Consider the following 13,940-nt stretch of genomic DNA (forward strand, 5'->3'; position numbering starts at 1 on the left):
GTTTAATAAACGATCGACTGGGTTTGTCTTCGTGTATTTGTCACGAGTGGCAAATAACCATGATGTCCAACTCTAGAATAGAACTATTTGTTCGACAAATTTTTCTGGCAATATTTGCATTCGTTTGACCAGTGTCTTTGAAACTATAAATGAAATTCACACAATGCAATGCATTCATCGGCAAGTTACAATTACCTCCAACGCAACAATGATTTAGAAGTGAAATTTAGAAGCTTGTATACTTATTTAGCTCAGGCGATCAAAAATTTTGAAGCTTATAAATTTTATTCAAATAGAAGTAGATACGTGAACAAATTTTTTACAATTTGAAGAATCCTCTTCCATTACGTCATCATTCACTAACAGTGTTCCCAGCACGTTTTCATGAAAGTTACAATTTTCAGGGAATGTTTTTCTGATACCAAATGATACGAAAAGGTCCGCGGAGAACAATAATTCATTGAACAAATCTTCCACGGTTAATAATAGACTGATGTAAATTTTGTGGAAGATAAAAGAAATATATTTTTTACCATTTCAACTGTTAAGTCTCGATTCTGGACCACTGTTGCAATGTGTTCAGCGGTCGATCGATGATCGACGAAAAATCCTAACACGGTCTGTTCGCGATAAAGTTCTCACAGTTAAACACGTAACCAGCGCGCAACTTGTTCCCCGTTCATCGTGCAGTTTACACGTTCCTGTTCCGGGGCTAACATCCGGCCCGAAACTTCCCCGAACAAGAACGCCCGGAGGACCTTCGAGCAATTAGTAAATTCAACGGTTCGAGACCCATCCGGCCGCGAAAGAAAGGAAGAAACCGCGTGTCTCGTTAAGGTAACGTGGCTGCGACCGGAAGTTTGATTAGTCGGCAGCGCCCGTGCAAGCAGAATATTAGCGAACTTAGCCTGGGAACTTGTTCATTAATGGATCGGGAGTTGTACGCCTTGGTAAATCCACGTTGTAATCTGACGGCGGTGGCGGCGGCAGGGATCGGAGGGGGCCGGCAATTGAAACTGCCAGCAACAGCCCCGAACAGTTCCAAGTCACCGAGCGCGGTTTCGGAGGGTCTGTCTGCAACTAATATACGCGCGTGTAATTAGTTGTGTCGCGTTCGATAGTGTACTTCGTGGCTGATTTGTTGTTGGCCATGGTAATTTTATTGGCCCTCTGCCTCGATCGGTCCGTTTCTATGACTACGTCGTCGGTACCGTTGAGCCAATGGCTCCGTATCCGGTCCCAGCCCTCCCCGTTTGAAATTGATGATGCTAGAAGAGGGGAAAACTTCGCGGCTCACGGAAATTAGCGACATGAAACGGAGGGAACACGATCCGATCGTCCTTTGATTAAGTATCTCACCGGGTTCCACGGGATTCTTTAACCGTGAGAATTGTAATATGACGACTTAACGATACGGTTGTGGGAACTTTTTTTAGGTTAAACGATTTTACGTAATGATGAAAATGATGTTTAAATAGGATGTTAAATGACAAATGAAATTTAACCGTTTCGTTACGGCAATGTCGGTCTAATTGCGGTTATGTCATTGTATCATTGCATTGGAGATATAATTTTTCATACGCAGAAACAAAATAGAATTCACAGAATAGCAACGTTCATCTGAAATCATATTTTGTTGTCATTTCAAACCTTGGATTCAATGGAATTTCAAACCTTTTTGCGTTCTTCGTATTGCTCCTGTTACTCCTCCCGCACACGAAAATTGTTAATGTGGAATATTTTGGGAACTTTATTTTCCGAAGAACAAACTAATGTTGTCAGGATATTCGAAATAAATGTAGACTGTATGAGACTGCACTAGATTGACGAAGTGGACACTCGTAGTTTGTTGCAGAATGTTTGCTTCTTGTCCGTTCGGATCTATCTGAATTTGATGTGGGTATCCAAATGGTTGATCGGTGCGTCGGAAAGGTGGATACATTTGTACATGATTAGTGTTTTGCGTTTCTATAGGTGTGGCAAAATTGTCAATAATTATGGCAGCAAGGACGATGTGTTGAAATTCTCCTTCCCGAAGTAGACTTGGAATTTTTAAAAATCAGTTCTAGAGTTTAGTGTTTTCAACCGCTACAATGGTATGAAATCTCTCAATATACTGTTCACTAATAAAAATTTGGCGTTACATGCAACCTATATCTGTTGATCACATACGCAACACCATCACAAAATGGATGTCCACTTTGATTACTGCTAGTCGATATAGTTTTTCGTAACTCTCGATATCTTTGGGATTAACCCTTTGCACTCGACTGTCAAAATTAGCAAATTCCGAGTGAAAAGGGTTAATGTAGGAAGTAGAAAGTGAAATTTGAAGGAAAATGAAGCTCCGTTTTAGAAAAACATTTACATATTTATATATATATATAAAATATAATACAATTTGTTACAGTGTAGATGATAGTGTAGCGTTTAGACGTTAATATTCAGTGTAAATTAAGTATAAATCTAAGAGCGGTATGGAAGGACAGGGCGCCTGGTAATTGCGTATGAATTGAACGCGCGCGCGCGCGCGTGTTCTTCCCACCTCGGAGAGGCGACACGCGTGCGCGCACGTCGCTGTCAATTTCGTTTTACTTTTCTTTTCTTGTTTTTTCTTTTTCCTCAACACGGTTACATGTAAATTATAAAGATACAAGATACTATTTAGCTAGCTACCTGAATTCAAGTGTAGGTGCCTATAAAGAGTCCGGGGCGTAATTTTATATCTAAAAACTATATACAGGATACCTATGTACACGCACACGCTATTCTCATCGATTCCTTTTTATCTCATTCGCTTTTTTTTTTCGCTCGCATTACTGCCCGTTGACCCATATACTATACGTACGTAGTATCGATAATGGGTCAACGGTATCGTTCTCGACCATCTCTCTAATCTTTTCTACATACAGTACATACACATGTCCCCGATTTTCCTGGCCCCGCCGTGTTTTCGTTTAAACGCGCATCATCCACACACATACACAAACACACCCACACATACATCGTTCGACCGTGGTTATTTCAATCGAATCCACGGTGTATTTACCGAATCCGTCGCCTCTAATGGGCACACACGCGTGTCGCTGAATCCGCTCGAACTAATCAAGCATATCTCGCTCGGATTCGACGCGAAATCATCCTCGAACGTTTCGCGGATAATATTCCATTCATCCACCTCGTGGTGTCTCTTCCCTTTCGTTATTCGTCTTTCGTCTCAGGTACCTACTGTTTGTTCAATCTTTCGAACGCACCGTCGTCGTAGTATGTACTATTGTACCACAGCGTGTATATACCATGATCTGACGCAGAGAAACCAACTGGAAAAATCAGTGGATCGTACACGTCGTTTTTTTTTTCGCGGGAGTGACCGATTAAACACGAGCGAAATGTCCTCCCCGAAATGGTCGAAAGCTCGATGGGGCGCCAGGAGTCTCGGCGTTTAATAGACGATACCAGCTAACGTAGACACGATGCAAGATCATTTTTTATTATAAATTTGCGTTAATATCCTTTTTATTCTTCCTATGTATCTAACGTAATTATTCCAGCATAAATGACATTTACTTTGTGACACTTTGCTTGATTGTTCTGGTCATATATCACCGACAAGTTCCTATCACCGCCACTCCCCTTCCGCACATACCATCCAAAAAATCTCCTTACAGCGACTCGACGCCAAGCCACGTGAACAGCAGGCGTCGGGAACGAGAGTCGTGACTGAAGCCACTGCTCGACGTCGTCGCAGCGCGGAAGAAGTCATGGAATCGACTTCGTCCTTGCCACTCACGGCGAACCGATTACAAACTAGTCCCTTCGACGATGATAATAAATCATCGCTTATCCCATGGGCGGATCGCACTCTTACGTATGTACTCACGCAGCGCTGAAGTTCGAGGGAAAGAAAGCGGCAGTGGTTCTCGTTCGAGCGTTTCCCAAGCTGTTCCCCTAGTTTTTCTTTCCTCACTTTATTCTCTCTATTCAGATCAACTTCCAGAGTCCAATATCATTGGTCGACTGTGAATGTTCTGTCGATTTTGAGTAATACAACATTAACACACCTGTAATTATTATAATATTCGTATATATTGCCTATTCATCCTGCATCCATTCTGTAATTCGGAAAGTCCTGTCGAATATTTCGCGAGAACGGAGAAGGTCAACAGAACCGACAGAACTTTTACACTCACCCAAATACCACATCGTGTGTCATCGGTCGCGTCGAGACCGATCGTCGACGACGTGGACTCTGTCGAGCAACGTTCGTGTCCAGACCTCGTGTATATATCAGTACGGTATGTGTGTTCGTGCGTGTGTAGACTCGATGATATTTATTACGGTTTTCGATGTAACAAAATGAAAAACCGTTGAACGGAAAACGGGTTTTAATGCAGTTCGAAATTGGTTACGCTGGCGTTAGCGAAGCGACGATTGGCAGTTACACTGTTCGGCAAAACTCGATTCGACGATTACGATGACAAATGGATGAGGTTCGAAAGGAACGGTCCGTTGTTTTTTTTTTTTTCTTTCTTTCGTTTTGGGCGCCTAGTTAATGTGTTTACCTCGCGGTGTAAGGTGATCGATTCGACTGCCCTACAGTCTCTACACATACAGATCCCCTATGACATTTACGAATTATCCGTAGTATTAAATTGTAAAACGTGGCTACGCGTTTATTCATTACTGATTAGTCGATCTACGGAAGGTATCTACTAACGCTAGGGAGAGAGCTTTATCATCGACAACCCGGTCGTCGTCGAATTACACTGGTATTTTACGTTCGACGACCGTGAAGGAAAAAGTATATCCTTACGCGAATCAAGTCGTGTAGTTCCCCGTGAAATATTTCGTTCGTTGGCGGGGGGGCGCAGGCCGTTGAAGGGCTCCCCCACCCCTACGATTTCTCGTTTTATCCTTTGTCCGCGGAAAGCTGCGTTTTTCCTCGACGCTAATGGAATTCAGCAAAAGTGCGCGCGTTAGGGGACCCTTGACTACAACGTGGCCGCTATCGATCGCGATTGCTCCGCCGTGAGTTCTCCTCGTTGCACGCCACACCGTGCATGTCATTTTTCCACTTTTTTCTCTTCCGTCCACTGAAAGAAGGAGTTCTCTCTTCTCGTGTTTACTTTACACACACGATTAAATGTCCGACAAACTCCAATAAACTAAACGAAAATCAAATTCATTTAAATCCCCGTTACTGCCGAGTTTTAACTATTCAATCGAATTCAGTTCAAAGGCTGCAGAAAACCTCCAAAACGACATAGCGGAGCCGGTTTTTAGACTTTTTGTATAATCGTTTTTCGTGGGAAAATCTTTTTATTGTCTCAAGTGCAAATAAAGAATAGGAAATCACGGAAAGTTTTTGGTATATACGGTAATAGTTTCGAAAGCTGAGTTGAATCAATCAGAAATATTGTATGAAACGGAAGGGATGACTATAGATCGGGAATCTGAAATGTTCTCCAGAAATAGAAGCCTTTTGATGCGTTGCACAAAGGAACGGAAGTACGCGTCATCCATCAATGTAATCACGCAGAAATCGATCCAAATGTGGTATTCGAGGAACGTCGCAGCGACAAGTGTCCCCTCTGGTGGTGAAAGACCAGGGATACAGAGTACCTAGTACCCTAAAATTTCGTCAGGAACTGATCCGTTCGGCTCAAATCGGAATTCCAAAAATTCTGTACCACGTAGAAGATGAATTCAACATTGGAACGTAATTTTAGTGAAATAAACTGTGCTTATTTCGTATCAACATAATAAGAAAAAACATTAAAAACTGTCTATAAATATGTAGATTAAAAAATTATGATTTCTTTTACTTTTATTAAAACGTTAATTGTAGTGGAGTCGATTAATTAGCTTCCTTTCGCTGGCACAGGAACGGTAAAAACCATAATCGAATTAAAAGAAGGCATAGTTAGTTCCATCGCAATTACGAGTGAAAAGAAAATAATATCGCAGTCGTTAATGTAAGAATGATATATTTATTTATATACAAAACCTTGTCAGTTAACAAAATGCATAAGTGTGCGCGAAATGAATAATACACCAGAACGGAAGTAATCACAAAGATAGAGATATAGAGAAAGATACGTACGGTAACTGAAATAAATTTCCTGTCATGCTCGCAATTATCCTGGAAATAATTCTACAAGTATAACTCTATTTCGTCTTGAATTTGATATATTGAAGCGTTACGGTAAACCTCGAAACATTCGGCGTCCGATCAAGTCAATCTTCGAGTAACTTGCACGGGCGCCCGAAAAAGAACGCATCGTTTTCCAAACATTTTACGTGATCGAGAATTTTCAGATTTCAATGGAACGAATTTATCGGAATCAGACCTGACCGGTAAATACCCGAGAACGATCGGGTATATGTCCCGTCCGCAGCCCCGTCAAGAGACGCATCAAGAAATCGCACGCCTCGCGGCATTATGAACGCGCGCGCGTGCGCACGTGTTGTAAAGAAGCGAAAGAGAGTTGTCAACGTGGCAATTAAATCTATACAATTAAATAAAAAATAAATAATCGCACGCCCGCCCGCCCGCGTTGGCGGGCAGAGCTCGGGCAACATTACACTTAAGAAACTGTACAGAATATTACAAAGGACCGGCGGCGGTGTGTAGCGCGCGCACACAAAAACGTTGGTCGAGTGACACATCGAGACTGAGTACGGTGCGTGTTCAGCGAAACAAGACGAACCACAGATCTATGGTTCGACGTGGTCTCGCGTGCGAATCGACCAACGTTTATTTGTGGTCTCGGTTTTTCAAAAACGCATCTATTCGTAACTCTAATAGTAACAGAATATACAGTGTTCGCCGGGGGCAAGGCGAAACCCGTCGACATCGGGTTTTTATCGAGAAGCAAATCGGAACGAACGGTAGCCGGTGAGGCTATTCTCATCGAAAGAACGACGCGACAGTTCGCCTGGTCCCCGGACAGCGAAATAAAACAGCCAACAATATAAATTCTTTCGAGTCCAGAATCTCCAAAATATAATAATTCCACTCGATCGACAGGATACCGTCTCAATTTTCATTCCCCGTGGATATCTTTCGTTCGAGATCGTTTACTGCTAAAAAGAATAAAAAAAAAAAAAAAAAAAAAAAAAATAAAAAAAGAGGCCAACTATCCCCGTAATGCTTCGCGCGAGCTGCGGTACCACGGGCTGTGGTTATTATCGTATGAACGATGGCGAACGAGTATCGAAACCGCGACCCGTCGCTCGCCTAAAATGGACTAGAAACTTGTCTTTTCTTGTGCCTTTCGATCTCCGGATGGAACGCGGATGCTCGACGTTAGAGAACACAAGGTACGATTAACTAAAGGGTTTCAATGTAAGCATATGTAAGTTCATACATACAGATATCGTCGCCTGGGTGGTTCCATATTATATTTCGCGCGATATAATATGCGTCGTCTTGGATATGTATAGACGGAAGATAGTAACGAAACGATGGGAGCAATTCGCAGCTAGTATCGACGCGTTGTGTCCTCTAGAACGACGTTGTCACGTCGCGATTGTTATTATTCTTCGACAAAATAGTACATGGTGTTACCCTAGTTAATCCCATAGAAGCTGAATGAAAAGAGTACGTTACAATTTGAGCAAGGCGTCGATACGGATGAACGAACCGCTCGCTAGTACATCGACAGCGGACATCTATACGATAAATCGTTGCACACAGTTGCATTCGTCTTTACAAGACAAATTAGACCGATCCGAGAGACTACTCCCCCCACCCTCCAGAAAAACTTCAGTTCGTTCGGAACCGAAAGATATCCAACGACCATCCTGTGCGAGCACACGAGATACGTCATAACAATAGTGCACGAGCAGAGATCGCGAAAAAGGGAGGTGTCCGATCGTTGAACGAGGACAGCGTGGATATCCCCGGGACTTCACCGATGGACGTTCGTCATGGGAAAATATATATGTATATATGTATATTGGCAATTTGTTAACCGTACCGATAGAGTATAATTTCTGTTCCGTTCGCACGTAGGTTCGTTCGAAGCCATCAAAAATATGTCCAGTTTTCCCCGAGGGTATGCGGCGTTCCATCGTCGTAACGGGAACACGCATGGTGTTTAAAAATTGCACGGATCTCTTTAATAAACGAGGATACAAGAGGGGACCCGTCCACCTTGTCCTTGCTCAACGGGCGCAATGACCGCGACAACAGTTTTACTTAGCCTAAGTGACGCGTCAACAGTGTGTAACTCCGTGACACGTACTTACATGCATCGTCTCCTCCCTGATCCAGCGCGATCAACAAGAGGATAAAACGGCCATCCTAGATAAACAGAATCGATCGACCGGTCGGCCGATCAGCGTCGAGACGACGGACCAGCGTTCACCTGAACGCCGCGCCGACAACCATCGTCACCGCGGTGAGGATCAGAGCCAACGATACCGATCTGGCGGAGGAACTTCCGGCGGTTGGCCCGTCACTGCTGCGGGACACCTTGCTGCGGACCAATTGGCCACGTTCGACGGCGTTCGTCTCGTCGCTGTCGGGATCCACAGGCGCCCCGATGTCGCCGTCCTCGCTGAGCAACAACGACAGCTTGTTCCTCAGCGGTTTCTTCGAGCAGGGCTGGCTCGCCTCCTCGTACGGCCTGAGAATCCTCGGATAATGGACCTCCAGCTTGTCGGTACCAGGCAACGGACCCTTGCTGGTGGAACAGAGCGGCTTGAAGGTGCCACCACGTGTAGCTTCTTGGAAGTTCTGGAAGTTGTTCTCCCAGTCGTAGCTCACCAGACGATCCTCCAGCGTCATTCCGGCCAGCTCTGGCGGTTCTTGAATCCGGACCGGGGTGGAATTTCTGTAAACGAGAAGAACGGGGCCGTGAAGCATTTCTTTTTTTGGTCTTTCGTCTACGCTTTCGTGTCACGTCACAATGAAACACTTCGGAGGGTGGATCAGTGTTTGCTTCTGTACGGTGCACGGTAAAAGATTTTTCGTATTCTTCTGGGTGGAAGGATGTTTGTAGTTGCATCTTACCTAGTGTAATAGGTAACTGAGCAATTGCACGTGGCATATGACGAGAGGTTATAAGGTGGGACAATGAAGTTTTGGGAATAGTTATGTTTCCATCGAAGTGGTAGTAATTTAAACAGATACGTCCCCCAGCTGTGTAGACTGACCCAGTATCTAGGAGCGTGCGAAGAGGGAAGCATTGGGATTCGTTTTAGTTATTGTGCAAATTACGTTAAACATAAAACGCTGACAATGCTCCCCGTACATTCGGTCATTCCAGTAAAAATGTATGTAAATTCAATAGCGATCATAACGTTGAAACTCCCCCCGTGTTCGTCTGATTTGTTTCCTCGTGACATTTTCTTTTTAAAGGAATGCATTTTCAGTCAGTCGCTGAAATTCAAAGTAATTTAACGTGGGTATTAAAACAGATACCAGAAAATGAGTACCAAAAATATCCCGATCAATGGATCCCACGCTGGTATTCGTGTGCGCAAGCTTAAGAGAACTATGAACTTTGAAGCGACAGCCTAGCGTCTGTTTAATTTTCAAAATGAAATTTTTAGACGAATTATTCTCGAAACTTCATTATCACAACCTCGTGTTATATAGCAAAACTCCTTAGTAAACAGAAACGAAAGAACAACGTGCAATCGAACCATTCCGGTAATTATATTATAGGCTGGATCGTTCAGGTATTTATTCATAATTCACAGAACGACTGCGCTGGGATGATATTATTAGCATCTAACCGAATAACAATGGTCTGGCCGCGTACCAGTTTCTGCGTTCGTTGGAATCTATCTCTCGTGCCGATGTCACGCAAAGATGACACAATGGTCTCGGTCGGAGTTAACGACCCAACTAGCAACGACCTGCCGATATTAGCGACGGTAATAACAGTAATTTAGTCCCGGGTAGTCGATGCGGCGGAGAGTGTGTTTAGCGAAACAGGACGCTTGTTACATTAAAGTTCGTGACACGTCCCAGGAAGCGTCTTCGTGACACACGTAACATTACGTAATGCAATGAACGATGCGTCTGGCGCAATGTAACCGGGTGCTCGGTTCAACTAACAGCAGGTCGTGCGGTCGTGACGCGCGGGGCATCGAACGTCCCTAATTGCCAATTTAAAGTAATCAGAGTAAAAGGAGCGAACGTCTGCTCGCCACGGACTGTATAGAATCGAGGGGGGAGAGGGAGGGTTGGTTGTTCATCATTAGCACGGTATCAACTGCCCCGTGTAAATTAATATCAAACGGACTTTTGAACCCCGAATCAAAGTGAAACGCGACACGTACGAGTGTCGAAAAATAGCCCCGATTAATTCGGTGAAACGGGGGACGGGCGACGCACGTGCGTTGATAATACAAAACGGGACGAATTGTGTCCAGGAATACTCACTTCGCCAGCATCTGGATCCCCAAACTGTGCAGAACTGTCGGTAACGAGGGCAGCGAGTAACAAAGCGATAGTTCGATGCGCGGATAATAAAGAGTGGACACCAGGCACGTCTCCTCTCGCGTCGCCAGACCGCCCAGCGTGATCGCTTGTCTGGATTCGGACGAGTACGTGCACTCGGCCACTAGATGATCGCCCTGGAACAAGAAAAGACAAACGCTTGCGATTAGTACGTTACGTTTTAAACACGAAAATAGGACCATTTTGAGAATTGAGTTTTATAACTGATTCTTCTGTACGGATTGAAGAAAAACCGAGATTTATCGAAATGGAAGATTGACGGAAATTTTTAATGATTCTATTGTTTCTGTATCGCAATAAGTAAAATAATGATCGCGATTTTCCACTGATCGTGGATGCATTAATATCGTGAAGTTCGTTGGAAGATGTGAATGAGGATGATGATATATGACTTTGAGTAATTTAACTCAACTTGGTAACAGATTTAAACTTTAGTAATTGTAACAAATGTGATGTATGTGTTTACTAGTTTTGTTTACTTTGAATGATCGATGTGTTCTCTTCGACTGTTGAATTTGTCCCTTCGGTATCCTAATTAAAACCTCCGAAATTCGTCTTATTACATAATAACGTTAGCACGCATAACAGAGGAATTGTAGAAAAAACCCAACGTTAAAAATAAAAATGTTTGTTTCTTTTCCGTTTTTATATAGAAAATCGAGCAAGAGATTACCAGGAAATATGTAGATCAAGTAGATTAAAAAAATACAAGTACTATTCTCGTATCTCCATTCAACAGTCACCCAAATCTCGGAATACAATCTTTCTCGGATCGAGACGTTTGTTCTCAAACCAAGAATTCTATTCACGAAACATTTTTCATTCGGAACACTTATTAGACCCGTGAGAACCAGTTCAGAAGCAGGGGAACAACACCGTTCAGTTTCCGTCTGATCACTTTCGCGGTTGCGATTTCAAAGACTGTACACACCACCTAATGCAGTCCCGTGTTCATTAAGAAGATTTAAAACGACGCTCGATTTCCCCTTTAATCTCTGGCCGACCGGTAAACGCGTGCAAATGAATTCCTTATCGCGTCGTCGGTTTCGCCGGTCGGGCCCGTCATTAAATTACCATCTAATGAAATACAGAGCCACGACGCGACGTGGCTTCGTAGTCACACATAGACAAATACATATACACACCACAAGGGGCATCCCACTCACCGGATAGATACGGACGGGCTTCTGGAGCTTCCGATACTCCTGATAGCTAGGATTGTAATTGGTGTCAGACGCAATGGGTGGCAGTTCCTCTCCGGACCTTATCTGACGCAATCGGACCTTCCTGCCGAGTTGATGGGTATGCATGATGACGGCGAATATGTTGATGCCGTTGTTCGGTATGGTCTGACCGGTACAGTCCGAGATGCAATGACCTTCGGAGACCACCTCGGGCTGGCCGGGTGGTATGATGTGCCGCCAGTTCGGGTCGATCCCGACGCTGAGAATACCGGCGTCGTGGGTGCGCAGCCGGTCCGTGTAATGCAAACGGAGTCCGGAGCTGTCGCTGATGAACGCGTCCATCTGCGGATTTGTGTAATGCGTTTCCAGCATATAGTAACGCGGCCCGTTGTACGGGTCCAGCGGGTAACCGGCCTCCAGCGGATAATTGAAGCCCTGGAAAACAAACGGGAGAAAATAAAGTTACGCGAGCGCACGGATGAGTACACCTGGGCCAGGATAATTGAATCGCTCGACAGGAACGTTTGGCGATTATCACTTGGAAATTTTAGGCAAACCAGTCGGACGAAAGGAGGATTTTTTTTTAGTGAACACCATACTTGATCGTCGAGGCGTGTTTTCAGTTTTGATCAGATGGGATCTTGATTAGCGTAGGACCTGCAGTAAAATAATGCGAATATGTGGAGTATTGTAATTTATATAGGAATGACAGTTTAAATGTTTTTGGACTATGATAGCAAAGAGTTGTTCGTAAGTACAGTAAAAAGGTGATTGAATTTATAAAAAGATGCTTATGAAATAAATTGTTCAGATAATATTTTGTTTTGGAAATGATTCGTACTAGAAGATATTGTTCAAGAGAAAATATAAACTGATAAGTGGTTTCCTTTTTAAAGTAGCTTTGATATAAGATTGGCTCTCCTAATTCACAATTTATTTAATATTCAGGGAGGTGAAGTATTGGGTATATATTTTAGTACAGCTGTAATACATGTAATTATTACGTTTCTAATATTTTAAATTCGATTGTTGAAGTTTAAAAAAAGCCAAACGAAACATAACTTTACAACTTCAGTGGGATAGGTAGAAGAGAATTTAACATGGCCTACTTTCGAGTCGAGATCTTTCATTTGATAAACGACTCTTCCAATTGAGCTATTCAGGGCGGTAAGCGATTCTCTCCAAACCTATGGTTAAAACGGTTGCAGCTCGCGCTGTGATCTTATATGCACAAACGACTGCATTCTAAAATAGAGACGTTATTTCGGTAAATTCTGTGTGGCATGTGCATTGTCAATGCGATTACATTTCATGAAAACCTATTAACCGCTGAGTGACATAGCAGGAACACGCGAAGCAAGAAACACTTAACACGATCAATGCGAATGAATTATTATAATTCCAACCTGAGTGACGTAAATTTTTTAACTCATTAACAGTCGAATATAATTACTACTTGTGGTAGAACAAACGTATATTTTAATACATAATAATAATAATTTAATACATGATATATATTTATTTACTTCTATTCATGATAAAAATGTAGAAAAAAACATGTGTTACACGTTCCTCTTTAATAATTACGTCGTGTATGATAAATGCGACGTGCCCGAGTATTACTCGGGATAAACTGTCAACAGGTTAAATTAAAACAACCACAAATTGACTATCTAATGCTTAAATTATCAATTTATTTAAAAGTATTTAAAGGAAACGATATAGATACATTTATCGAGTTCGTCATCGGAAAAATGTGAATTAAAAAGACCTCGATATAGAAAGGAAATTTATTTTATTTGATCGAATATAATATCGTCGCTTAACACGTTCAGTGCGAGGTCGATATATGTATAATATTGTATATCGATCTCGTACTGAACGTGTTAAGCCACGATATACACGTATGAAATAAAATAAATTTCCTTTCTCCCGTCAAATTATTAACAAGCAATACTTATAAAACAAATATTTCGATTATCAACCAGCTAAACGGTTAAGCTACTACTGAGCCGTCACTGAAATATGTATGTATAATAAATCGCGACCACCCACGAGCCACCGCGAAACATTTAATAGTTGCCGGGAAATTACTGAAAAATTCTCGTCGTCTCGGTTGCAAAGTGGATCGTTACGAGGATCATGTACGATCTACTAATCCCTTAAAATATTATAATCGTCGAGACCCGGTAATTGACGTCGCAAATCATGTTACAGATACGATCGAGATCCCGGAATCAGTTACGTGAGTAATTACACGTGGATAAATCACTGTCCTG

General features: G+C 42.8%; 1 protein-coding gene across 1 annotated transcript in view; it reads right to left on the reverse strand.

The window, feature by feature from the left end:
• Positions 1 to 8,368: 8,368 nt before the first annotated feature.
• Positions 8,369 to 13,940, reverse strand: part of LOC107190350 (MOXD1 homolog 2) — a 196,327-nt gene continuing 190,755 nt past the window's right edge. The window contains exons 7-9 of the mRNA XM_015579144.1: positions 11,644 to 12,096; positions 10,400 to 10,593; positions 8,369 to 8,840 (exon numbers count right to left, since the gene is read on the reverse strand). Coding sequence (XP_015434630.1) covers positions 8,369 to 8,840; positions 10,400 to 10,593; positions 11,644 to 12,096 — 1,119 coding nt within the window. The remainder of the gene's footprint in view (positions 8,841 to 10,399; positions 10,594 to 11,643; positions 12,097 to 13,940) is intronic.

Source organism: Dufourea novaeangliae, unplaced genomic scaffold, assembly GCF_001272555.1.
Source record: "Dufourea novaeangliae isolate 0120121106 unplaced genomic scaffold, ASM127255v1 scaffold177, whole genome shotgun sequence".
In the NCBI taxonomy this organism is placed as follows: Eukaryota; Metazoa; Arthropoda; class Insecta; order Hymenoptera; family Halictidae; genus Dufourea; species Dufourea novaeangliae.